At 37.8% G+C, this 27,986-nt stretch overlaps 1 protein-coding gene across 1 annotated transcript in view; it reads right to left on the bottom strand.

Annotated features, from left to right (window-relative positions):
• Positions 1–27,986, bottom strand: part of ATG10 (autophagy related 10) — a 92,298-nt gene that overhangs the window by 59,368 nt on the left and 4,944 nt on the right. Inside the window, exon 2 of the mRNA XM_075726914.1 lies at positions 25,515–25,634. Within this exon, the coding sequence (XP_075583029.1) occupies positions 25,515–25,634 (120 nt within the window). The remainder of the gene's footprint in view (positions 1–25,514; positions 25,635–27,986) is intronic.

Genomic DNA, 27,986 nt, shown 5'->3' with positions numbered 1-27,986 from the left:
CATTTTGCCATGGTTCATGGTGGTTGCACATGAGCAACTTCTTGATACATGACATGGTTTTACACAATTCCATTTGATTTGGAATAAAAAGGAAAAAATGTAAAAACAAATGTAGAATACCTGAATCATGTTAGCCTGGCAGATTACATGTTGGCCTTTACTGAGGTCCAGGTTTTCCAAAATGCATAGATGTTAGACAAACTCCTGCCCACACATTAACTGAAATACCTGAAATGTTAGACGATCATGAACAAGGAACAGGATGGAGCACCAAGCCTAGTACCGGTCTTGCACAGCAATCATACACCATATATTCTCTTAGAGATGCTAGCTCCATCTCAAAACTATTAAGTCACCTTGCCCCACTCCTCCTCCTGACAGTCTTGAAATTTCATAGTGGGAAACAATCTAACTTTCAACAGGATTTCTGTAGCTTTCATCTCTTTGATATCAGGTGTGCTCTCAAAGTAACTTTTTCTGACTTATCTCTTAATCACAGTGGTATTGAAGGAACTGTTGATATTGCAGATATTAAGTAACACACATAAAACTGAGCCAAAAGATACATACCATTTGGAATGAGGAAAAAAAAAAAAAAATCAGATGCTAGATAGAAATATATAACTTTGCTAACTAAAAATAGAAAGAAAATAGTGATATTTAATTCTTTGTTACAGAGATAAGACTCAACAGGAAAAATCATATGCCACACCAGAAACTTAAAAATACTAGAGAGCTTATTTTCGTTTTAAGGTTTAAGGTTAGACACTGTTGAGAAATAGCAGTTACATAAGTTATATTACTTGCATAAACTCTAAAATCCTTGTTTCTCTTCCTAAAAGACCATGTATGTATGTACTTAACGCTGTTCTACTCTCATGTTAACAAGCCTCTCTGAGACATCACATAGAAGTGACACTCTGTTTCAAATTTCCAAAGGGTATTTACAAAATACCTGTCATTAGCTACTGCTGCAAATGTTTAGCATGGTTTAGCATGACTTTTTAAATGTCCATTCTGTTTTCTATTTACACTTGCCTATTCTTAGATAAGTCTTTGTCTCCGGTACTTTACACATTAATTTCTTCAGCCCCCATGAACTCATTCTTTAGAAAAAAGCAGAGCAATCATGTCTCTAGCTGTACAGAAAAGCAAACAATTATACTGTCTGCTCTGAGGCTTGTCATTTTGATGAAGAAACATGACTTAGTGCTCATATTATTGCTATTGATTGCCAATCACAATGGGGAACTGAGTCACTCAGACAAAATTAACCTAAAAAGAGCACATTAATATTAGATTTTCTCATATAAAACCGTAAGTCTATGATCAAGGTTAGTGGGGTTTTTTTGCAGTACAAACCTCTGCTAAGACACTGACTATATAGATGGTCTATCCTCTTCCCCATTTGTGACTGCATGGATGCACTTTAACAGCCACACCTGACCAAAGGACAGGCTTCCACAAGCCTGCATGGAACATCTACAAACCTTATATGCACTATAGCTTTGTCTCCTGGGATCCTCCTGAGGCTTCAAGGCACATAGGGGACAACACCAATATGGGCCAAGAGATCAGTGCCTACACAAACCCAGAACTACAGGCCTTAGTCCTAACATGGAGATAAAGGCTGCTGAGCAGTTGGGTATAAAAAAATGAAACAGAAGTGAAGGTAATATTTCTAGAAAAAAGCAGAATGGTCTTCTGGTTTAGGAAAAAGGAAATGAGAATTCAACATATTTGCAGATTTCTACACAGTCTTCATTTTATCATCATCCAAAAAGGATTCACCCCAAACTCTTTACTACGTATTGGCTCATTTTTCTAACATGAAAGTAAAATAACAAACTTGAACCAAGTTCATGAAGATGCGTGGGGTTGAGAGCAAGGGCAAGGGAAGTTAAGAACTATGTTAATATTCAAAATTAATCTATTTCACTAGGGCACGCTTTCAGCACAGATATGTAAAATGGCACTTTCAAAAACATTTGTTCTTTTTCCAAACAACTGCACTTTCAGCCACTAGAAGGTAAGTAATATGGACCATTTAATAGCACGTATGCTTCAAGTCATAGCATGGTTCCCAAATACCAGTCATTTGTAAAGGTTGGGTAAAAAATACTTTTCTGAAGCTGGAAGTGTGCAGAAGCGTGTTAACGATCTGGGGGATTGCCCAGGGCTCTGCTTTACTCCACCTGTATCTTGCCTGCCAGGATGTTTTCCTACCAGTCAGCAGCTGACACCAGGTGCACACGAACCTCTCCAGTTGGCAGGACTCTTGCACAACTCCAGAAAATCCCAGCCTTCTCTCAGGCTGTAGATCCCTGCTGCTTGGCAGCTTTACATGCTACTTTCCTAGGATACATCTTCTCTGGAGAAGCCTGTCCGTCAGTTCTGTTAATTTTTAACACCAGATGACTTACAAATGAAAACAAGTTTCACCTAGGAAAGCAAAAGATTAAGTTCTTGATAACAAAGTTGGAAACAAGATTACCCAATCTAAAGCTATAGATAATCTAAAATCGTGTTTCATTAAAAATAGCATTTTTAAGCACTGGAGTGTTTTTCTGCTTCAAGGCAAAGCTCAGCTACAAAGGTGAAATAAATGACTAACCTTGCAGCATCCTCCCTATTACCTATCAGAGCTCAGCTCTAAAGCTAAGTTGCAAGAGCAGGGACCAAGTTTTCACCCTCTGAGGCTGCTCAGCGCAGTGCTCTGACCACTCTCTTTCTCTGCTTTGTGTTCAGCTGTTCCCCAGCTTAATAATCACTTCCTGATTCTTTTTATCGGAAAAGAATTTAGTTGTTAGACTGATATACTATAAATGGCTACAACAACTCACATTTGCAATCCCAGAGGGGGAAAAAAAAAAAAACCAAACCATGAAAGCAACAATAATAATTAATAATTTCTTGGTCTCATCCCATCACAATTCCTAACTGTCTAATGTTCATTACAAAATGGACACAAGCTACCTGAAACCCACGGGTGCTGCTTAGCATTACTAATAATAATACTTCTGAGTAGCATTATCAGATCTGAACCACAGAAGCACAAAAGTTTCCCCTTCAGCCTCTGGGAAAAAAAAATGCAACATGTACCATCATTAAGCAAGTTTTAGCAGGGAAAACTCTTAGTCCGTATCAATGCCTGTCTGCTTATCCCAGACTTTCTCTACATGTTCCTCTTCACAGTCCAACCATAACAAACACACCTGCCCTCTTTCTCACACATATGAAGGGTGACCACGCACACAGTCTGACCCACAGATGCTCAGCCCACTTCCTCTAACTAAACCAAATTATTTCCTCATTTTCTTTCAAAAGCTTCTCCTAAGACAGGCATCCCCCATGGTACACTGGAGTCTCAATGACAAAGCAGGACTCCAAACAATAAGGGGAAAATGCTAGCTAGCACTGTGAATTGTTAAGTCTAATTCCTGATCAACTTCCTGTATTTTCTTTCCTCTGTTTCCTCTGCTGTAAAGGTAAAGTATCTCTCTGATTTGTTTTGGGCAGGACATAAAAGAAGGAGAAATTCCTAGCTAAACTTCCCATGAAAACAGAACTTGGGAGCCAGATTTTGAAAGAATAAAATCTGAAGGATTTTGAGGATCACTTTTTCTCAAAATCAGATCCCAGTCTTTTAGGACCCTTTATCTAGGGCAAAAGTAAAAAATCTCTCTCACACAGATAATGTAAAGATGAGGGTTCTGTTTCACAAGGGAAAATATGCACTCTTGTGCAATCTCTGCTCTAATTTCCTGACCCTCCAAGCAGCCTTGCAATCTGATATATATATATATATATCTCAACAAAGGCATTAACCCTAAATACTCATCTTTCACCACAGCCATGGATAACACAAAATGAACAATGATGATGTATGAAATAGGAGGGCAAGGGACCTTCTGGGTCATTAAGCTCAGCATCTCATTATCACAGGTATCAAACATCATATAATGCCTTTTACTAAAAAAAAATAACTGGCTTTAGGATACTACTGTTTCTTTTGCACAGCCATTTCAGCATTTCACTTCTCCTCTGGTTCTAGTGCAACTTTATCCAAGTTCAGTTTATAACTTTTCATTCCAGTGCCAACATTTTCATTTAGTTTAAATAGCTCTTTCATTCCCTGGCATTTCAAACCTTTTTTCCCCAATGTATTCACAGAGATAAATCATATTTCCTTTTCTAGGCTAAACAAGATGAATTCTTCTGGTCTTTTCTCATAAGACAGGCTTTTCCCAATGACCATAACAATTTTACTATTTTTTTTAATTGCGCCCCCTTTTTTTTTTTTGAGTAACTGAAATTAAACATACAGCACAACAGATGAGCCTTCAACATCCTTGTTGTATAATACCAATTTCAGCTGAGAGCAACACCCAGACAGAATCTAAAACTATCTTTATTTCATTCATGCCCATTAGCAGCTCACAGTAATCCTACAATCAACTATGACACCTATGTCTTTCTCCTCCTCAGTCATTTCCAACTAGTGAACCATGAGCTTCTGAAAGAGAATTATCTTATCCTTACTCCCCAAGTACATGATCTTACAAATTTCAACCTGTTTCTGTTACGCCAGTCCTCAAGGTCCTCTGGTTCTCTCTGTAGGAATTTGTTATCTTCTGCCATATTGACAACGCCTCCAGATATTTTGCCATCAGCAAATTTACTTAACCCTCTCCTACTTCCTGTACTACAATTACTAGTTAAAATACAAGACTTGTCTGAGGATGTATTTTTGTGGTATTACCACTCAGCTTTGTTTTCCTGTGTGCTACTAATATAAAATGTTTTACTAAACTCCAAGTAGATTAGAAGCACTTAATTTTGTTTCTCCAACAAATCATTTATTTTGTCAAATAATATGTAATGGTTTGATACACCCACTGTCTTCTCTAAACCCATTTTGCATTCCATCCTATTTCCATTTTCAACCGTTACTTATGTCTTCTTTAAGAATTTATTCAAAAACCTTGAATACCACTGATGTTAGGCTCGTAAACCTATAGGGTTTTTTGCCTTTTTAAATAGAAAAAAGTAGATTTCTTCTTTTTGCATTCCAACACTACCACCCAACAAGACAGATACCTGGCAGGAATTCGAGGGTAGAAGTTCTCTCTTACCCTCTACTTCATGATCTCCTCTCAAATTTTGCTTCCCCCTTGATCGAAGTAATTTCTGTCTACATACACCCCCATTCTCACTATCCATCCTGCCTTCTCAGAAATCATCTTTACTGAAAATGGGAATTCATTTCCATTTACCTAGTGGAGAGAGTAAAATATCAGTTTGTCTGCAATCTTTTCCCTGGGCTTGCTTCTCTTCCTTTAATCTTTCTACATGCAGGGTTGAAGAACCCTTTGACATTTGTCCTAGCATCTTTTCAGGCCTATTTTCAAGATATAATGCAGGTTCTCTTTTTGGGTATTCTTATTTTATATCTAAAATGCCTAAGCTATACCTTTGCTCCATTCCTTAAGGTTGCTTTCTTTTCCTAATGATCTTGCTACAATGGTTAGGTTTCAGACTGTTCTGCACTTTCGACTGAAAGGAAGTCAAAGCATGCTTCAGCCAAAATCATTAACTATATCCAAGAAATTGCAATTTGTCCTTCTGAAATTAAGAAACTTAAATACTTAAGTTGTCCATCTATTTATTTTAAAGAAAATCAATTCATGATACATCCATTCAAGCTTGTTTTCTAAGGCCAGCTGTTCTGTAATTCTCACTACATGCTAAAACCAAATATGAAAGAGTTTCAGGTTTTGCTCATTAAGAAACCCAATTGCTGAAAAAAAATCCATCAGCTGTTACACACAGGAGACTCTTTGCATTTTTAGAAATAACACCAGAATAATAATTAAATTTAATAATGCCATAGTTACCAACAAACCACTTGCAATAGACTAGTGGGGAAAAATAATTCTACAAGTTTGCCTTCAAATGCTATTATTGACATGGTAAAAACTTATTGTTTCGACTGTTCTTTTAACCTAAAAAGTTGAAAACCCTCCAGAACTGATTTCTAGTTCCAGAACAAATATTTTTCCTAACCTGTTTTTGGAGAGATTTGTTGAGGAAGCTTTCTGTATTCTTCCAAATACTACAGATACGATCGTTATTTATCTACCATCACTAAAAATACTCAAGAAAAACATTGTAAAGTGCAGTAAAAGGAAGGATGGAAAACAAGGAGAAAGAAAGGATTACACGTATTCCTGTTCGTTTTACAGTAAGATTCAGGGCGTAACACACTATTGAACACAAATACGGAAGGTATGGACAGATGGAAACGATTCAGTGTACGCAGTCATTCTATTACATTGTTTGGTTTCCTGACATTATCAGAATGAAACATCTGTTTCAGCAAAGGCATGTTCATAACTTCTAGAGAGATGTCTCAGGTACCAGAAAGAACATAGCCATATTAGTACGATGCTCTGCCTGGTTAACATAATATCCTACTTCTCTACAAGGTTAATTATGTCTAACAAAGCAATGCATGAGTAATAGCTACTCTGCCTCCAGAAGTAAGCATTTAGAACTCATTCAAAAACATAATAAATAGAAAGTCCCTGAAAAACAGCTTACAACCTAAGTTATTCCTTGTTATAGCCACATTTGAAACATCTGAAAAAGGTTTTCTCTTTTTCTCTCTTCTCTGTTATTTACAACATACAATACATAATTGCAAACTCTGTGAGTATAGTGGGAGAATCCATTTGCAAGAGTTCTCCCCACTCTAATTGGCATCCACTACTGGCTAATTCAATACATCTCATAAAATTTAATCAGTGCTTTGCATTTCTAGCATTTTACTAGATTATTATTTAAGGACAAACATTTTATTTCAGAACCAGCTGAATACAAACTGTATTTACTCTACAGTCAGAGATAAGATATTTTTCAATACCTGTTCTTTGATACTGGCAGAGGAGAATTTAACAGACAGATCAAAAGATGGAAAGAAAAAAGAATAGAAGGGAAAACTCACCATTCTGCTCTCCTGATCCTGAAAATGGAACTATTTATAATCTAACTTCCGGCATTCTCAAACTGCTCTAAAAGTAGCCTCTAACTGACTAGAACGGACTCATCCCCTTCCTTACCAAAGTATTGCATCAGCTTACTTCCCTCCTACTTTTAACACTTGTTTCTATTCAACCATTCACTCCTTGTATGTCTACATATTACTAGTAAGTTCAGTTTAAAGTGTTAACTGTTCAGTTCTTAATAATTATGATTCAAAAATTTTCAAGGCACTTGATTTTGATTTGATTTTCTTAAGCACTTTGTTGTATTACTCATGTACGGTTATTAAATGTTCTTCAATCACTAAAGAAAACCGATTATGCTTTTTAATTACATATTATTTGCATCTTTGAAGGCTGCTGTCCTTTATGTAGGACTTCACACATATAAGGGAACAACTCATCACAGCAAGGTTTCTAGACCTGACTGAAAAAAGAGATACCATTCACTGGAACACCTGCAACATAATCACCTGTCAGTACAGTAGACTTTTATAAAACTGATATTTACACATAGTTAGGAGATCTATGATAAAGGGCTGCTTTTGAAAAACAACAGGTAGAAGTTAATTCTCAGATATAGTTTAAAATACCAATGGACAAAATCTGAAAGTACCAGCTAAATAAAATACTGTGAGGACACCTTCCAGAATAGTAATTGTATCGGATTACAACAGGGATTTCAACTGAAGATAATGAAGTGTATTAACGGAAAGATATCAATAACAACCCCACTCATGTTATTTTTCTATTTCTTCCTTTTTACGAATATTTCCATCACAGCAGTAACCGAGCAGTTTTCAGAAAGATGACTTAAATAAAAGGACATTAAAGTCTAGATGTTTTTAGAGGTATTTCTAGAGATGGGATTGAAATACGATTTTGTAATGAGACTCTAATGTGACACCAGAATGCTCTTTTCATGCAGAGACAAAGAAAATAAGTAATATTAGTAGAAGAGGTAAAAAACCTGGAGAACTACACGGAGCAGTAAATAAAGTATAATACAGCAAATCTGATTAGCAGTGGCAAAAAATACCTTGTCTAGATTACTGATGGCCAGATTATTCCCAAGAAGCTCTATATAAAAGAAGTTCAGACTAGCTCCAGTGTTTGAAAACATGGTTTAGAAATACCTTTACTTCATCAGTAAGGTATGATTCACTTTGATTCAAAAACTTGGATATTAAAGAGCTTTCCGTGTCTGGCTACTAAGACTGTTACCTGTAAAGCAGAATCAGATACAGCTCACAGTACAGTGAGCCCTTATGTTCACTTCTGTGAAATCTGAATACAACTTTAAGATATCCTTGCGCTGAAATCTACTACAGCAACTGATGCCCATGCAGTACTAGTTATAAGATTACAAAATCAACCAGAAAAAAAAAAAAATCTTCAAATATGCAAAAAGACAGGGAAAGCAAGTATTCCTCATATTGAATTAAAAAAGAGTATTTCCATTACACCTTGCTTTCAAAGATGGCCATCGACCATAAGTATGAGAGATGCCTAGCACTATACAGCACCTGCACAGTAATGTTTTCCCTGGAAGTGTTAAGAATTTTCGCATACATGAAGAACTACGTAATAAGGCTTGGTGGAATCACTGGGCTTGCGGTATAGATTATGGATTTACTTTAGTACCACACACACAGAGCAGCTTTAGATAGGACCGTGTATGTCCAAAAATGTAGGACAGACTTAGCCAGTCCTGAATATCTATATAATGCAGGATCAAAAATGCTGCCAGAAAGGTTCAGTTCAATACAGTTTTACACAGACATTTAAATATTCCATTCACAGGGACAAATGTTGCATCAACTAAAGGTATGCTGGGCTTCACCAAAGAATGCAATGTTTTAATATCCATATACCCAGCATATTCTGACAGGGCTACAAGGCTGCCCATCAGGAGACTTTACTCACTGTTAGCAAAACACACTCTCTCTCTTCTCAAAGCACAGGTACTTGAGGAAAGAGGGGGGAAAAAAACAATAGCAAAAACACAGTCTTTTATTTATATAAGCATCGTTCTTTAATCAACTCATGTTTGGTTTTTCATATTGCATCAAATCCACATGACAAAACATTTTGAAACTGCTCACCAAGTTGCTTGTTAAACATTGTACACTCAGAATTACCTTGAATTATTTTGAAATATTTTGTCTGACTGATTTTTCTTTCCTTCAGATTTGCATCTTGTGGTCAACAGAGTTTTAGGCCCAAGGAAGGACAAGGCTTTTCCTTCAGCTGGGACATTTATAAGGTCTTTGTCATGTGGATTCTCTGGCACATAGTAAGTTACCACCACATGCTGCAAGTTTTCCCTCAGGCAGGGAACTTTTACGGTCCCTCTCCTCCGCTCAGCCATTTAATTCCATAAAACTTACAGGAGCTTAATTATCTTTAAAAACCTCTACCTTGCTCAAATGTGGTTACCTTCATTCCACTGACGGAAGAATTTCTGAGCAGAGGCAAGGGCAGAGACAGAAACACACATCACAGAAAATCAGATCAAAACAGTTTTTCTAATACAATCCAAAGGAGAGTATTATACCTTGCTAACTCTTGGTATAGCAGACCTTTTGCATTCTCGTCTTTCCAATGTTTATCATTTTTCTTAGAATACAAATTTGAGCAGTTATGCTTTACACAAAAACTATGTCTTTGATGTTAAATGGCAAGTATGTTTCTACCCTTTCAAAATGTGGGGAAAACAAATGGGAAACATGAAAATGAGCATCTAACAACAGACAGCAGATAAAAATATTTTACAAGTCAGAAACTCATGAGAGCTTCTACCATTTACATTTGTATTTAAATGGCTGCAGTTAGAATATTTATTTTGGAAAGCTAAATAATTCTAGCTAATACCAGACCATGGGATCAAAATTTTGATTGCACACTCCCATTAGTTGCTCTTTAACTGCATTTCTACATCTTAATCACTGGGCTAGCGAAACATACATTAAAACACATGCTGTGACACTGCTGAAGCATAAGGACCCTACAAAGGAGATATTTAAATGTATTCCAGGCATCCTATCTGGGATTTAGGATTCCATATAGCAAGCTTTTTCTTGCTCTTGTGTTCATTCCTGCAAACCTGTATAAGTACTCAAGACAATTAACCTTGCCTTAGCTTCTAAATCTTGGACAAAACACTCAAAATCAGAAACTTCCATTTAGATTAGCAGGTTTGGACCCTTGCACCTCCATTAGGAGTTGGTGCCCATGCAGCACGTACCTGGAACAGATCTCCTAGTTCAGTTTCCTCCAAAAGTAATCTAGTTCTTGCGCACCAAACCAACCAACTCATGGTAAGCGGAGACAGTTGGGGGCTTTGCTCCAAAACTACACTACTGCTTTGAAGCACAGTACTAAGGTAGACACAGGCTAAATAAATCTCAAGATCTGACTATGGCTTCCATCCCTCCCTCCCCTTTTCTTCATCCCTGGGTAGAAATCAGTCATTTGAGTTATTACCATTGAGTTATAACCATTGAGTTATTACTTACTTCTACTTCTCACTGACTGGTATTGCAAAGCTTGTTAGGAACTTGGCATCTTCAGAATATGAATAACCTCTGCCAGATGTGACTGATCTTGGCAAACAACTTCAAAAGTACATTGTGGTGAAGCGGCAAACAGACAGTATGACCTCTTAATATCATTTCTGAAGGAAATCAGTCAAAAAATGGTTACTCACAACCACTGGCTTTCCCACATTACCGCCTATATGAGCTATGCTTTCATCCTAAATGCCCTTGATACTGAAACACTTAAGAGAATACCGTAGCGTAAACTGCACTTTATACAAAGTTTTGTTTATTTATTTGGAAATCTTGTAATACAGTAGCTGATTGTTTGAAATAGAAATGTGCATGTTTCCAGCCTATTATAAAAACGAATTGTAAAACACTGACCAGGATGTAAACATTTTAAAACTGTGTAGGGAGAACACACAGTGCAATTTTAAAGAAACTTTTATAAGCACGTTTACTTGCACAGATTGCAATGCTATATATCCGTACATTGTTTATACCTTCCCAATTTTTTTTTGCAGTACTGCCTTCCTACCAACTACAGCTTATTTCTTCAAATGTTTCTCACTAGCTTAAGACTAAATGGGTTTCACTTAATTGAGACTTTTCCTTTCTGTGAAATATTGATTTTTTTTTTCTCCCACAAGTAGTAAATGTAATGGAAGATGAACATCAGTGATGTTCCAGCTGCTATAAACTGACCCTTCTTCACAAGGGTTCTCCAGTCCAGTAACTGGCGTTAGTATTTCAGTCACTGCACCTGTGGCACATAGGTATGCAACACACAGTGACAAATTCCATAAACAACTATCACAGTTGCATCAATACAAATCCTTCAAGAAAAGGATGAAAAAGACTAAGGTACCTAGTAAAGCACCTAAAAGCTTCCATACACCAAAATAAATGTTTCTCACATAGTCTCAATTCACCCCCTTGTTGCTCACACTTTCTGAGAGCAAGACAAGATTTACATAAATGCATATTATTATATGACTTTTAACTAAAATGGACAGAATGCTAGGAATTCCTAGAATACTTTCAGGAAAGCTATTAATAAGTTAATTTACCTGCTCACTACTGCAGGACTGAAGAGATCAATTTATATTCTGGGAGAACAGAACATAAGATAGGTGGCAGCTAACCCGGCAAGCCTGTCTTGTTATGAACACATCATCAAAGACTGTTGCCATATGAACATGGTTATTTCAGATGTTCAGGAAGGACCAACAGTTGGACATTTTTAACTGGTTTGTGCTCAGAAATTACATAACATGTGCTCAGAAAATACATATACCTCCTTTATCTCCTGGTCTGGCAAGAACTAAGTGTGCTTTCTTGGTCTCCACTTGCTATCCTCCTGACAGAACTCTGAAGCTTGCCCTATGAAAACTGTAAATACTAACCCTGACAGCAGGCTGAGGCCCATGTTTCCTCCAAATACTCCTCATGAAGACCTAAGGTGGTCCTCATCCTGCAGTAAAGTGACAAAACTGGCAACCCCAATATTGCCCCAACTGGCAACCAATATAAGGAAATGAGGAAGTACGTTCCAAAATCAAGTTGTCTCCTTTTGCTACTGGGAGTAAAAAGCACCAGCTCCAACTCTTCCCCATCTTTTAGTTCACAAAACCGTTCTTCCCTCTCAGAGTGACACCTTCCTGCCAGACAGTAGCTATCTCACAGTCCTGAAAATTAACCAGTCCAGATGTAACAAAGAAAATAACTACAGAGATTCTAAGAAAAGAAGGAATTTTAAGGCTGGGATGTTAGCTAACATAAGCCAGGAAATTTAAAACGGAAATTGAAATTTCAGTCTAAGACAGACATTTTGGCACAGATACTGCATGATTTTCCTTTGCGTATTGTCAGTCAAGATCCTCACTCCTGGGACTACACCTTCACAGTACATTCCAAATATATACAACATGAGGAGATGCTTTGAAATTTGGTGATATTTGCATTTGGACTGACATCTTCTTATAATATGTTTGACACTGAGCACTTCTGTAACAAAGAACTGAGCCGATTTCAACCCAAGTCTTTTCCAAAGAATAACGGGCAGCTACACATGAATGAATAAGTGAACAGTTTGCTACAGCAATGAATGCCTCTGAAAACAGCAAGTTTGCAGGCACCAGATGGAAGAAGAACATTATTGCAATTCCTGCATCCCATTGTGTAACAGCCAACAGAGCCGTTAACGCTTTCTGGTGATTTCTAAGCTTTTTAATGTGCTTTCCTTTGAAGGTGGTTTTTTTGTGCCCTGTCAGTCTGCAAGCTAGGTTCAGCTGTCTGTGAAAGAGATTTTATTAGCAAGCTATCACATAAGGAAAAATACAAAATATAGATGGAAATAAATACTAAAAATCATATTACAAAAATCACTAGATGGACACAAAGCTTACATTATAAAGTGTGACCTATTACCTACAGCACAAGTCTTTCGCGTCTTACAAGCCACAGCTTTCTATTTTCCATACCAGAGCCATCTGCCTTTCTGCACCTTAGCATATCACTTATCCCACAGAAATGTCTATTTCATGATCCCAAGGAGTTTTTACACTTCATTGTTTTCTTTCTCAGAAAGCGAACTTAAAACTTATTTGGCATATGACATTACCTCTTCCTCCAGAATTCAGAGCAAAATGGTAAAAGAAGTTTGAGTCAATTCAAATCACTTTTTTCATTGCTACCACCACAGATTATCATGAGAAAGCTACCCATTGGCAAAATACTCTCAGTTACAGGCATTCATTTATGCTAACCAGTAACTTTTCCTGTCCCCAAACATACATGAACATTTAAACAATGTTCCCTTTACTTGGAATGTGCTTTCAGTATCTTGCATATAGTAGTAGTGAGAGTGTCTCATTTAAATTGTCAATAAGCATGCCTAAGCGATGTCTGAACTAGGCCCTGGCAAACCAGGGTAGAAAGATTACACAATATTAACAAGCTGAATTCAAGTAAAAAATACCTCCTATGTATTAAAGATACATTGTCTTGCTCATTCAGGAAAACACCTGCTATCTCATACAAATTCACAGAACCAAATTCATTTCTGCTGCAAACTAAAATAATGATTTTGAAATTGGGGTGTTTATAATCACATTAGTAGCAAATTCTAACACTCTGCTTTGGCAGTATCATGTTGAGTACCAGCCCAGTATGAAAAGAAGTCTTATTTTCATGGCTACATTTTTAAAGGACACATACTAAGACTCGACTCCTAAAAGGTAAGAAAGCAGTGTCCCTGACTGTATGTTTGTCTGTATGAGGAAAGATAAATTACTGTTATTACGGACAACAAAATATTTCATAACTCTAGAACATATTTTCCCGCAGCAGAAGTTCCTAAATCTCAATCAACTTCAATGCTATTTAGTTGTATCTAGGAAGGACTAGACCTCAAAATCACACACTAATTACACAGTATAACTCTACAATGTCCTTGAGGAACACTGCATTCTGACCTCAAGAAGAAAGCTAAATCCGTATCTTTACAATATTAATATAAACCCAGCAGTGACTGCTTTTTAATTAATAAGGCTAACAAGTAAGATTGGCAGTATAGAAAGATTTAGCATGCAGGAAAAGTATGGGAGTGCGTCTTTTTCCACAGTAGGAAAAAACTGTTCTTTGTAACACAGGGGAGAAAAGGATTGTTTCATGTATCTTGAGAGTGACCCATGTGAACAGCCCAGAGACAACAATGGTGAGATGGTGCTGGGGAGAAAACAAAACTCACAGTTAGACCTCACAGCTAAAAAAGACAGTAACAATGATTAGGGAATCTTAAGGTGGGTAAACAAACTGGAAGCTAGGATCACAATTGTGCAGCCTAACTTTGCAATAACAGCAATGACAAGCACGTTTAAAGATGGCATACTCTTAACTGTCAAGATTTCTGTCATATTTGAAGTTTCAGTGGTATAACTGAAGGTGGTCTGACCTCAACAGCCCCAGGGGACGGAGTCAGGCCTGGCATTCCCTGGCTCCCCATCTCCCACAGCACAGTCCTCTCAATTGTCTGCTGCACTGGCGTCCACGCTATACAATCTAACACAGCAAAAGGGGCCATTACTTAATAATCTTTTTAAGAGAAGTAAAATAATTTTCAGAATCAAATAGAACAAGCCATCTATAACCTTTTTAATGTTGGAATTTACAAAGCAGCAACATGTGGAAGTTTGGCCATTTTGCCACTGCTCACTCTAAGGCCCCAAATCTGCACTATTCACTCCAAGCCAACATGACCTGTATGTTGCAGGTGAATAATCCAAACACACTGAAAGATGATTAATGATTCCTAGTTTTACTTTCATTAAAAAATAATCCAGCCACCAAGCCAGAAAACATGAAATTATTACTCTACCCTTAACTGGTTTAGTGTGGACTTGGTAGTGTTAGGTTAATGGCTGGACTGGATGATCTTAAAGGTCTTTTCCAACCTAAACCATTCTATGATTCTATGAGTCTATGAATCATGTAGCGCTGCTACAAAATACAGGCTCTTGGCCAAAATAAGACTATTGCTCCAACGCAGATTATCATTGTCCCTAGAAGATTAGAGCATAATACTGTACCAGTACAACTGAATGCAAAAGAAAACAAAGGCAGGCATGTATGCCAGACTGGCAACATGAAGTATTTTGAGGTTCACCATAAAAAGTAAAATGCTAACAACTGACTGGATTGTGATTTTTGTGGTAAAACAGTATTGACAAATACTATATTGTCATGTTTCTTGTTTGTGAGCTAATGTCATAAACATTTGAAAAATACAGTCTGGACAAAAAGACAATGCTCTGCCCGGAGTTAAGGCACCACATCATCAGACTGCCCCTGGAGCACCCAAATGATGAAATTACAATAGGGTGTTCCAGTCTCCCTCGGGACTCCCTCGCCACTCTGAGAGGGAGCAAACCTATCTGCACCTGGCACAGCGTATACCGCCCAACGTGCTGGTACAGCAATGCCACCCAGAAAGCTGGGAGCAAGGCTCGTTCTTCTTCACTCCGTCCATCCCTACATGCCACCATCACTAACTTATGACGTACGTACGGCCATAGAACAGAAGCAGACTTTAAAACCCAGGCTTCCAAAACGCTACTCATGATACTCTTACATCTCCATACTCTACACTGGCCAAACCAAAACATAATTCTGTATCAATTAATTTCAAAAGTGTTTCTGTTGCTCCAAAATCACTTCCTTTTACCTTCTTAAGGCTTGATTATTCCAAACACACACGAAGAACTGTCTTTAGGAATGTGAGAATTTTAACATTAATATACTTTACATCAGTGTCAGTTTCAATGTACAAGTTTGGAGCATACTCCTCTTGCATTGTGCATATCTCAATGATTAATCAATTCTGAACAACTACCATCAATACATACCATGTGTTCTACTGAATTCTAAAGTGTATAGTCTTAATATGAAAATGACACAATTTAGAGATAAAGCAAACTGTGAGAGTAAAACTCAGAGCAATGCATGTGAGTCTTTCATGCCTTCTAGTGAGCTTTTAACCACATGCCTGTCCCCATTTATGAGTTGTACTGAGTAAAAACACTGTAGCGTACAGCCTTTTTCAACTCCTGAACAGCCTAGTTTGGGAGGTTTAATTGGGGAAGCATTTGGTATCTACTTGGTCATACGTGATGAAGAATCATTGTATCCTACTGATATGCTCCCTGCAAACTCTTCATTGCCATTATGCCCAAGTACAGCACTGCTTAGGAAACGACTGTATTGTGAACATTTTTTTTTTTAAATAGTAACATGGCAAACAAGAAATGCCTATACAGTTTTTCTTATTAAGACTACTACACTAATATTTTTAAATGGAAAACAGAAAAACAGATTTTAATTTCTCACAAGCCCTTCCACTGATAAAACTGAAGCAATCTCTGGATGTTTTACTGTTATCAAGGCACACCAAGTATGTGGCTATCAAAATATTTGACACAAAAGTCACCAAGCCTTGTAAAAAAAGACATCACCCTAGCAAATTGAGAGGGAAAACATATACCCTAGGTAGGTAACTATCTGAATGTGTGGCCTATATATCTCTGATACTTCTGTTGCATATACAACTGCACACAGTTTTAAGATAAATTAGTCATCACAGTTTACAGGCCAAAGACAACTGCCACTGAAGTCCGCTCTGGCACCATTTTTTAAAATTATTTTTTACAATGTCATAAGAATGAATCTATTAAAAAGGCACACATAAGAAAACACTGTGCATTTATGAAATTAAATCACACTTAAAATTATTTAATTAAATTTTAACTTCAAGAGTTAAAGTTTTAAAGACTTCAGTCCGGATTTTTTTTTCCTCTAGATTCACTAAAACCACCCACATAAATTTTTCAAAGCAACTTTCTAGATGTCATGAAAAAATGCACTAAATGTAAACAAAATAACAATACTCCTTTTTAATATCTATAATACAAGATCACTGGGCCACATCAGGGAGCTTATAAATAATTTTGTCAGTGGTATTACTAGTCTCTCAAAGTTCAGAGTCTAGGAAAACCATCTTCACTTACCACATGTGCTCTCAACATGTGCTCCATAGGAAATGGAGGTTTATTTATTGCAGAAGGAAGACATTCTGCTGGGATTACACCGTGCCTTTAACCATGGTAACTAACTGAACTGTCACATTCAGTTACCTAATCTGAATTAGAGCATCTTTTTCTGTGTTTGATGTAGCATTTATCTGCTAATATTAAGCGACAATTCTGAATACTGAAATAGCAGATAAAAAGTTGAAATCACTCTATGCTAACATCTAAATTAAAAAGAAATCACTTTTGGAGGTCATACAGTGTGCTGCTTCAGCTCTCCCAAAAGCTTCATAATTAGTTTACATATTTGCTTTGATATAATTTCTAAGGTTTGTGAAAACTTATTAACCATATCCTACTGCATAAAAACAGAACAGCAATCAAAGAATGTGTAAGATGGAGAATTAAGATCAGAGTCCCACCACCCACCAGTGATAGTCAATCGAACAGCATGTCATCAAAGCTGTCCAAAACTAAATGCAACTACTGTTAACAAAATTTGCCAGGATACCAAAGTGACACACAGAAACTGATCTACAAAGGTCTGTGCAAGGGAGATGAAAACTTCCCATGCCTCCGGAACTTTACAGGAGCAGAAGCATTTAGCCTCTTCCATGAAGATGAGAGATCCCATCAATGAAGGAGTACAGAAGCAGGACATATCTGGGATTCAAATGATTTCTGTCGCCACAGCATTCTTCCTTTATTGAGGTTTCTCTAGCTCAAGGAAGGGATGCAAAGTCTAGACTGAAGTTTTTTCCAGCCTTGATATTTCCAAACAATGTCATTCTTTTGCCAAGCCTTTTCAAATAGAACACAGTTAATAAAATCCACACCAGAATATTTTCTTGTGGTTTAATAAAGGCTAATTCCATTTTCAGATTAATACATTTTTAAGCAAAATCACAAGCATCTTCACTGCATTTTGCAACACACTTTTAGATCTCCTTAGAATAAGTGGTTTCTTGATTTATTTTTCACAGGTTTCCATCAACAATTTGGGTTTCCTTTGTGTGACCTGGCATTTGAAAAGGTTATGGTACATATGCTAGACCATGAAGCATTAAGGCAATTTGCAAGATGAGGCCAAACACTGGCCTGGCTAACACAGAATTATGGGGCACAAACATGTACTGCAGCCCAGTTAAGGCTGACTAGCGACATTTTGGTCAGCAGCACCAAAGAAAGAGCTCGCTTCCAGGAGACCTAATGGAATCGGGATACGAAGCCAAGAGTGATGAAAAAGGTCTGAGCAGATCCGAGACAAACTGAAATTAGAATACTTCCTTCCTATCAAAGCTACCAAAGCTTCCCACATCAGTTTTTCAAGGGAACATATTTCGGGTTGAATACAGATGCAGCGCAATTTACTTCCCTTCTCAGAGCAACAGGGAAACTATGGAAAAGCCTATGGGTAAACTCACCTGTTTCTGAGCAACTGCAACTGCTCGTAAGCACAGACATTAATTACAAACTGATGTTTTAGGTGAGTACAGAATACTTGATTTTCTCGCTCTTTACTAAGGACCTTTCATTATTTTCTGCAGTGAGTGCTGGATTCCATTAAATGTATTTACATTTTTCTCCTTAAGTACTGTTTGCTGGGTTTTCAGTTCACATTTTTTAACCATCCAACAAATACTGTGGTTATGCAAATGTTTACACTGAGTTCATCTTATTTACTTTTGCACCAAAAAAGTTGTTCTTAATTCTAAAAATACTGGATTTGTTTAGAGAAAAAAATTATTAACAATTACTGAGAATTGTAATTTTCTAGTTGTTATAAACTGAACAGCACAGCTGAACAGCAAATCACATGGCATTATGAAGTTTAAGATGTCAGACTCATTCCCACATCCTCTATCAGGCAGATCTTCACGAACACTAATGAACATCTGCCAGCACAGGTGAAGTCCATGTAAAAGTAAATACATAACATATTGGTGAAGCTCAGTGCTCATTTTCCAAAGGCCACATCAGGTATTAACAGACCTTCAACATTCCCAACCTGCCCACTCCTTCATAAAGTAGCAATGGCTGTAGCTTCAGAAATGGTTCCATGCTGACTCACTTCTTCTGCAATACCCAGAAGAGCTGAGACAAACCACACACAGAGAATTATTACTCCAAGTTATTGCTTCCCCTGAGCTATTTGAGTAACAAACAAAAAGAATGCACAAAGTGAACCCAGATTTTCCTACTTCACTCTTTTAGAATATAAGCTCTTTGAGGCAGGAAGACTCATTCGACTTCGACTTCATTTCAAATTTTGTACAGTATTTTTCACCTTATCAACAGTTCACATAATAATACACACAATTGTTCTGTCCTTGCTTAAAATGTGTCTACACAGCACTTAACAAAAGCTGGAGTTGGATACAGCTGATGGTAAATACTAAAGGCTAGAATGAAAGGCATCATTTCAGTGCAGCTGGCTACCTGGGCTCATAATAAAGCAAGTGAAATATGACTTCATAGGATTTGAATAGTTTCAATCACAGGGAGGAAAAACCATTCTGTTCACTGTGATTTACTCAGACTGGAAAAAAGAAGGATGACTGAAAAGGGGAAAAAACCCACAAATATAGAAGGGTAAGATTCCAGTTTCAGTGGAAGCAGAAGCTACTGCCTCTCACAGTCAAGATACCAGTGCCACAGTATCCCTCAAAACCAAGCCCAGGTTAAGTTCATCAAACCTATTACCTCCCACAGCTGGTCATCATTGCATCTAGTCTCAGTGAAGAGCTTGTGATGAACAACTTACATGAACCTCTTTCATAAATTTGGGTAATGTAAGGTTGTCAGTACAGAAATATTTGAAACATGTTTCCACATATAAAATAAGTTATACATAAGAAGACATAATTCCATGTTCATTGACACAGACCCTGACAGATCTCTTGGCAGGACAGATTTGATTTGGATCAAGGAAGAATATACACTGAAGACTGTTGTTGAATTAGCAGAACACAGTATGGTGGTTGCAGAAGATTTATGCTGTCTGTGGAAAAGTATAGATGACACTCATCTGGCATAAAGTCAGGGCAGCACAGAAAGACAATAACTGATTTAATAAAAATTTAACCAGAAGAAAATTGCAAATTAAAAATTTTCAAATGGCACTGTGTGTTTGTATCAGTTCCTTGCTTTGCATCTCATGCTATTTTTATTCTATTGGAAGATACTCTAAAAGATTTATGATCTCTTCAGCTCATATCCTAGGGACTGACTCCAGTCCCACTGGTTAGAAGGGTGTTCTCCACAAACTCGGTCAAAAGTTTGTTTACGGTTAGTCACAATGTCATCAGTAGTTTCTGTTTACCGATCTGGGCGTTAAAACATCTTCATTAAACTAAATCCACAGAAATCAGAAAATGGCATTCCAGAGGAACATGCTTGACCCTTTTCTAGTAAGATGGCAAATGGAAAGATAGGGTCTGCATAAAACAGGAGTCCCAGGCACCTGGTTAGATAAATGGCTTGACAACTCAGTTACTACCAAGTACAAAGAGAGAAACTTTCTTAAGCTGCTCTAAGTAGATATTAGCATCTAAGCATACCTGTCTCCAGATATAGGGTCAGTGCATCTATGTGGGCAGAAATCCTTTTTTATGCTTACCTTCATCTAAGCTTGTGTTAAGGGTCATTTCAATATAAAGAATAAAATCCAACTCACAATGCTGATACTGTACCCACTTAAAGCTGTGAGCCTTCTCACAGCTCCCAACGCCCTACGCAGTCCTCATATGAGTTCATAAGATAATTCCCCTGCTGCCTAGGACAGCTCAGGGATTAGCAAGAGTGTGTCTGGAAAATAGCAGATATCAAAGGTTCACTGACATGCAAAAGGATAACAGGGAGATGGTCTGTAATCTGCAGGCTTGCCATGAGCTGAAGAAACCATCAATTAACTGTTATGTGCACGGCAGAAGCCTTCAAGTTCCAGAAAATGGAAAACCTGCTTCATACTAGGTAACATGCCAACACGCTTCAGTACAGGACAGTGGTTCCCAAACCTGTTCTTAGCCTCTCCTGTATTCCTGCTGGTCCTACAGGGCAGGCTGCCTGCCCTTACAGCAACTTACTGCCAATCACCTGATACTTAGTATCTCACAACACCTGCAACACAGGAACTTCCGTGCAAGTCAGAAGTTCCAACAAGAGCTGGAATACAACAACTTGCACCACCATCGCCCCCAAAAAAGGGTGGTACTTTGGCAAACTAGCATGTGCAGATCCAATACATGCACTGACTGTGACTGCCAGTTCTGACTCCCAGTATCACAAAGGCCACAGCGTTCCACTGCACAAGCACGGCAGTCTCAAGTAAGGATTTCAATCAAAGCTTAAGCCAATGTCAGTTGCTGTTTATCCTTAAATCCTTTTTTTTTTTTTTAACAAAATACAGTCCTCAACTAAGTATAAGCTTTACCATCAAAGTGAAACCTCGGCCTCAATGAAGTCACCAACAAAAATTACTACTGCTTTTAACAAGCTCAGATCCATACTTTGTTGAATGAGATTCACATGACAAAATGCAGACATCTACATCCAGGTTAACCATCTAGCTTCCCTTGATCATCAGTGAAGAAAACCAGACACTTTTAGACTCATCTTCTCCTAGGAAGACACCTAAAATAGGTTTACTGATTTATACCCAAAAATGCTTTTTTTACCTCTTCAGGTTGAAACAAAGATTTAAGTGACAAGCTCTATATTGCAGATATCTAAAATAAGCAAAAAGAAACCCACATAGAATTTTATTCTTGGTTTTCAGATGAAAACACAACTTGTGCAAATGGAACCAAGCATACCACATAGAAAAGACCACTATACATAGTTATTCATCACTCCTTCACCAGGAAGGGTCCAAATATTTAGATACCAGACAATGAGATGGAAAGTTGGAAACGTTAACTGTCCATATGACCAATGAGCTGAAATAAACTTTTCAAATAATTTCATCAGGTTCCCGGAAGATCTCGTAAGATTACCACATTTTTGATACTGGGGTAACTTATAATTGATTTTCTATTTGAATAAAGTTATTTCAGCTATTCAGTTTATTTTCTGCACTGTACCATTATACTTCAGTATCTCTTCACAGATTAAAAATGAACAGAACAGTAATAATTTTGCTTCTCTGTAGTTTCAGTGTCCTAATTGTACTCTTTGCTACAACAGGATATACTTACTGATTTATTCAACATCATCTCTTCCCTGATGTGTCTTTGCGGGTCAATTACTTTAAAAGGAGTTACATCCTCACTATGGATAACTTTCCTGTATTTCCCTCCAGCTTCAAAAAATTGTCTTCTAATTTTCCTCCTAATTTTCACCTTGTCTGCCAAAATTAACGTACTGTTTGTAATCTCTGAACTGGATTCCCAGGAACAGGAGAGGACAATCTTGTGGCCTCTTATACCCTGTCATATACAGCACAATTTTTTCCTTGTCTTTTTGTCAACACTGGTTGTTCCTAACAATGGATATTGGTTACTTGGACCTAATTTCCTAATTTTTCCTTCCTTGCAGTTCCTAGTTAATTATCTCACACACAACTATGTGTCATTATCTCCTACCACACCTTGAAGGAGAAGATCAGACTACTGACAGATGGAAATATCTCAATAAGACACAAATCATAGAGATACAATACAGAAAAATCTAGATCACAACAGTAATTCTGAAACTGAAAATTGTGAAATATGCAACTATCAGACAATGGCCACAATTTTTCCAAAATAAATTAAAATTCTTAGCTAGAGCTCCTTTAGACTTCAAATATATAAAAATAAAATTTACAAATTTGCAATGGAAAGAAATGCTGATTAAAGGCATATAACCATGGAAACTTTCCCAAGTTCTATCAAGACCACAACTTTTCCTGAACTCTATCCATCGGAATGTATTTCTAACTTATTGAAAGAGATTGTAACAACTCCATAACACCTTGTGATTTATGGATGCAATATGTATTTTTACAAAAACAAAACCTACTTAAATAACAGACTGTTAGAACAGTGCAACAGGACTCTCACATTCAACATCTGTGGAAAAGAACATGCATCTTATACATGCACTGCTGTGCTTGAGCAAATTTATGCCCTCTACAGTCACCATTAACATTTTTCCCTTAGTGTTAAATATGTAGTTTTACTTTACGTATCCATAGCAAAATTCATCTTCCAACTTATTGGTGTGCTTCTCCCATTTTCTAGATTAAATAACTTTACCTGCCTGGTTACCCTCAAGTTCAATGAAGAATATAAATTTGACATAATCTCTATTAGGCAGTGAACAATTTGGAGCAGAAACTCAATTTTTTTTCTAATGCATAACCTCATGTCTTATAACCGACATAATTTTCTAAGACTTTTCTTCCTTCACTCTTCATCTTCACTGCCACTATGTAACATGAACAAAGGCTCCTTCTCAAAGAGGACCAGCTAATGTTCAAGGTCTCTTTCAACGTAGACATTTCTATGATTCAAGATATAGAAATCTTGCACAACATTTCAAGTAGTAGTTATTGATATTAGTATCTTGATAAACCATAGAGTTTGGCCTGGAATCATACTTCAGTATATTAAAGACTGTTTATTATTTTATTTCAGTACATTAAAAGCTGTTTCAGTATGTTACAGGCTCTGAAGCCTTTTTTGTGTTGTGACACTTACTATAACTGTTATTCTTTCCAGAAGAAGGACTCAACGGTTTTTTACAAGATGTTCTTTTAAAATACACTCTGTAATGAAGACTCAATTCATTATAAAAAAAAAGTCATAATCATCAAAAGCAATTTTGAATATAAACAGTATCTGTTCTTACGAGTCAGGACTGAAGTATACAAACACTGCTGTAGTGACAATTAAGTAACAACCTCTGAAGCACTGATACTAGTCTTTATTTTAAGAAATACTAGAATTTAAATTAAAGGAAAACTTAAAATGCTTCAGCTACCCTTCAGATGACTTACATACTATGCTTATAATTGGTACTTACCGAACAAATGCAAGGTAATGATTCTATAGATTATATGGATTCCAATTCATATCAAAGCTGGTGTATCAGCAATGGGGTAGTAAAATTTTCTTTTTTTTCTTTTTTTTTTTTTAGTGGATTGAATGAGTTGTCTTACTGGTAACAGAACCACATCTTGTTTCCAGCTTACTTGTGTCATTTGAACCCCAGCTGTTCCTCCTGGCACTCTAAGGGACCAAGGTGCTGCTTTAGTCCAGTCCTGTACTTGCACTGACGAGCCAAACAGAACATAAACGTCAGACTTCTACCTGCCAGTAAAAGTCATATTCATCTAGCCAGCCATCTGCTTTCACAAAATTTTTAAGAACCAAACACTTTCGATATCTACCCCTCTTTAAAATACGGCTGAAGCCTGTGAGTGAACTCTAAAAATAAGTAGAAATTACTATATCACAAACTAACAGACAGCATGATTGTTTTAAGTGCCATTTCCTTCAGAAACCAGGCCAAAAGAATACTCATTTCAGACCCTACACCAGAGTCTCGGGGGGGGGGGGGGGCGGGGAGGGCGGGGAAATCAGTGTGCTGGTGAAAAAAAGAACTGTTGCAGAAAAAGGCAACTGGAAAATATAACATGTCCATCTATTCAACAGCTTCCAGTCAGTCAATTATAATCCAAGATTTCTTTCCATATTTCTGGTAACAACATAACAAGGGAGTGAATTTCTACTGTTTATATCTTGATTAGTCAATAATCTGGAGATCTAATACAGAATCAGACCAGCAAATAATTATTCAGATGAGTTCACCCTGAGTTTAATCAACGGTTTTCTTTTTCTGGAAGGAAAAAATTTATTCTCCTTCAAGATCACCAAACCTATTTTATTTCACACCACTAGTTTCAAAAAATTGCTCAGTATTTTAAGTTAGTTCCACAGTAGAAAAGTATACACCGAGTATAAAATTCTTATACAAAACTTATTTATTCAGTAAATATCACTTCAAATGAATATTAACTTCAAAGGTTTTTTTTAATTAATATTTACCTCTAAGATAACTAAATCTTGATGCTTAACCTTTTTCCACCAAAAAAAAAATTTTCCTCAATATCACTGAATCAATGTGCAGAGATATTATCCTTCCATGAGGAAGATATACACATAGAAGACACTAGAGCCTTTCCGTTTCCTCCCGATTTTCATCACCAATATAGCTGTACACCTGAATTAGAACAACTGTAGGAAGAATAATTAAAAGCCAAAGAGGTGAAATCTTTCTGGAGGGACTTAATAGCACAGTAGTCTGAAAAATCCTGTTCATGATTTATTTTATAAACACAAAAGTCTAAAATCTGTACTTACTTCAACATGTGTGAATAATGTTTGTTCAATGTTATCATTGCTTTTCTCCTTGAGATCTGGTGGGATGTTTCTATTTCTTACTTGGAAGTATGTTTTACTAAGATAACCATCACCAAGGTCCTGTGTTCAGAAAACAAGAAAGGAAAAAAATTTCTGTAACCAAAATACTAAATGCTATCACTGTTCTAGAAAATAAACAGAGCATGGTATTTAGGCATAAGCTCTAAGTCTTTTTATAGGCACCGATGACTGCATTGCTCTTCAGCATCTTCTCACAGGTAGTTTACACTAGTTCTTGGTGTTAAAGGAAGTCATAGGCCTGAACAGTAAAAATAAAATTTAATATCACTATTAACTGAGACAACTGCTACCTGGGGATCAGGATGAGTGCCAAAGAACTGGAAGACAGTGCACTAAGGTCATGAAGAGATAAACATCTATTAATAATTTTGACCTATCTACTTCAAGCAATGCATTCACACCAGTATAAAGTTCCCAATTCTTAGTAGACTAGTTTATTTTTGCTCTGTTCTCCCTCTTAAAGTCCTGGGGGAAAAAAAAACCCCACACTTCAGAACTTACGTGTGCAAAGTCACAATTTGTTCATCTTGATCACCTCTGAGGGTCAAAAGTAAGAGAAAACAGACAAAGCTGTACCTTCTCCCAGTTGCCTTTTTATCATTCTGGTTCCTGGGCCACATGGTCTACTGTTGTAAAAGGCCCTTGTGCAATTTCAGAGTGGCAGGAGAAGGTTTTAGGAGCTTTCCCCCCTTGCTAACCTTACTATCTCCACACATACATAAACCTGTTGTTCTTTTTTTTTTTAATTAGAAGAGGAGAGAAAGAGTTTAGTAACAGGTCATTGGAAAAACGTATACTCTGAAAGGGAGGAAAAGTATGCAGAAGATGAACAGTAGCTGCATGTTAAGAACTTACTTCTCAAATGAAACAAATAAAAAAAAAAGAATCATAGAATCGTTTAGGTTGGAAAACACCTTTAAAATCATCCAGTCCAACCATTAACCTAACATTAACAAGTCCACCACTAAACCAGTTAAGGGTAGACTAGACTAAACCATGTCCCAGAGTGCCACGTCTACCCGTTTTCTGAACACTTCCAGGGATGGGGACTCCACCACCTCTCTGGGCAGCCCGTTCCAATGCTTGACTACTCTTTCTGTGAAGAAATTTCTCCTAATATCCAACCTAAACCTCCCCTGGTGCAGCTTGAGCCCATTTCCTCTCATCCTATCGCTAACTACTTGGGGAGAAGAGACCAACACCCACCTCACTACAACCTCCTTTCAGGTACTTGTAGAGAGTGATAAGGTCTCCCCTCAGCCTCCTCTTCTACAGGCCAAACAACCCCAGTTCCCTCAGCTGCTCCTCATCAGACCTGTGCTGCAGACCCTTCACCAGCTTCTTTGTCCTTCTCTGAACATGCTCCAGCACCTCAATGTCTTTCTTGTAGTGAGGGGCCCAAAACTGGACACAGTATTCCAGGTGTGGCCTCACCAGCGCCGAGTACAGGGGCACAATCACCTCCCTGCTCCTGCTGGCCACACTGTTCCTGATACAAGCCAGGATGCTGTTGGCCTTCTTGGCCACCTGGGCACACTGCTGGCTCATGTTCAGCCATCTGTCAACCAACACCCCCAGGTCCTTTTCGGCCAGGCAACTTTCCAGCCACTCTTCCCCAAGCCTGTAGCGTTGCATGGGGTTGCTGTGACCGAAATGCAGGACCTGGCACTTGGCCTTGTTAAACCTCATGCAGTTGGCCTCAGCCCATCCATCCAGCCTGTCCAGGTCCCTCTGCAGGGCCATCCTACCCTCCAGCAGATCGACACTCCCACCCAACTTGGTGTCATCTGCAAACTTACTGAGGGCGCACTCAATCCCCTCATCCAGATCATTGATAAAGATATTAAACAAGGCTGGCCCCAAAACAGAGCCCTGGGGAACACCGCTTGTGACCGGCCACCAACTGGACTTAACTCCATTCACCACTACTCTCTGGGCTTGGCCACCCAGCCATTTTTTTACCCAGTGAAGAGTACACCTGCCTAGGCCATGAGCTCCCAGCTTCCCAAGGAGAATGCTGTGGGAGATGGTGTCAAAGGCTTTGCTGAAGTCCAGGTAGATGACATCCACAGCCTTTCCTTCATCCACCAGGAGGGTCACCACGTCATAAAAGGAGATCAGGTTGGTCAAGCCTTTCATAAACCTATGCTGGCTGAGCCTGATCCCCTGGTTGATCTGCACTTGCCTGTTGAGTTCCCTCAATATGAACTGCTCCATAATCTTTCCCAGCACTGAGGTCAGGCTGACAGGCCTGTAGTTCCCCGGGTCCTCCTTCCGGCCCTTCTTGCAGATGGCCATCAAGTTGGCAAGCCTCCAGTCATCAGGGACCTCCCCTGTTAACCAGTACTGCTGATAGATGATGGAAGGTGGCTTGGCAAGCTCCTCTGCCAG

Source organism: Pelecanus crispus, chromosome Z, assembly GCF_030463565.1.
Source record: "Pelecanus crispus isolate bPelCri1 chromosome Z, bPelCri1.pri, whole genome shotgun sequence".
NCBI lineage: Eukaryota > Metazoa > Chordata > Aves > Pelecaniformes > Pelecanidae > Pelecanus > Pelecanus crispus.
Note: the sequence above shows the minus strand (reverse complement) of the source record. Positions and strands in the feature narration are given on the sequence as shown.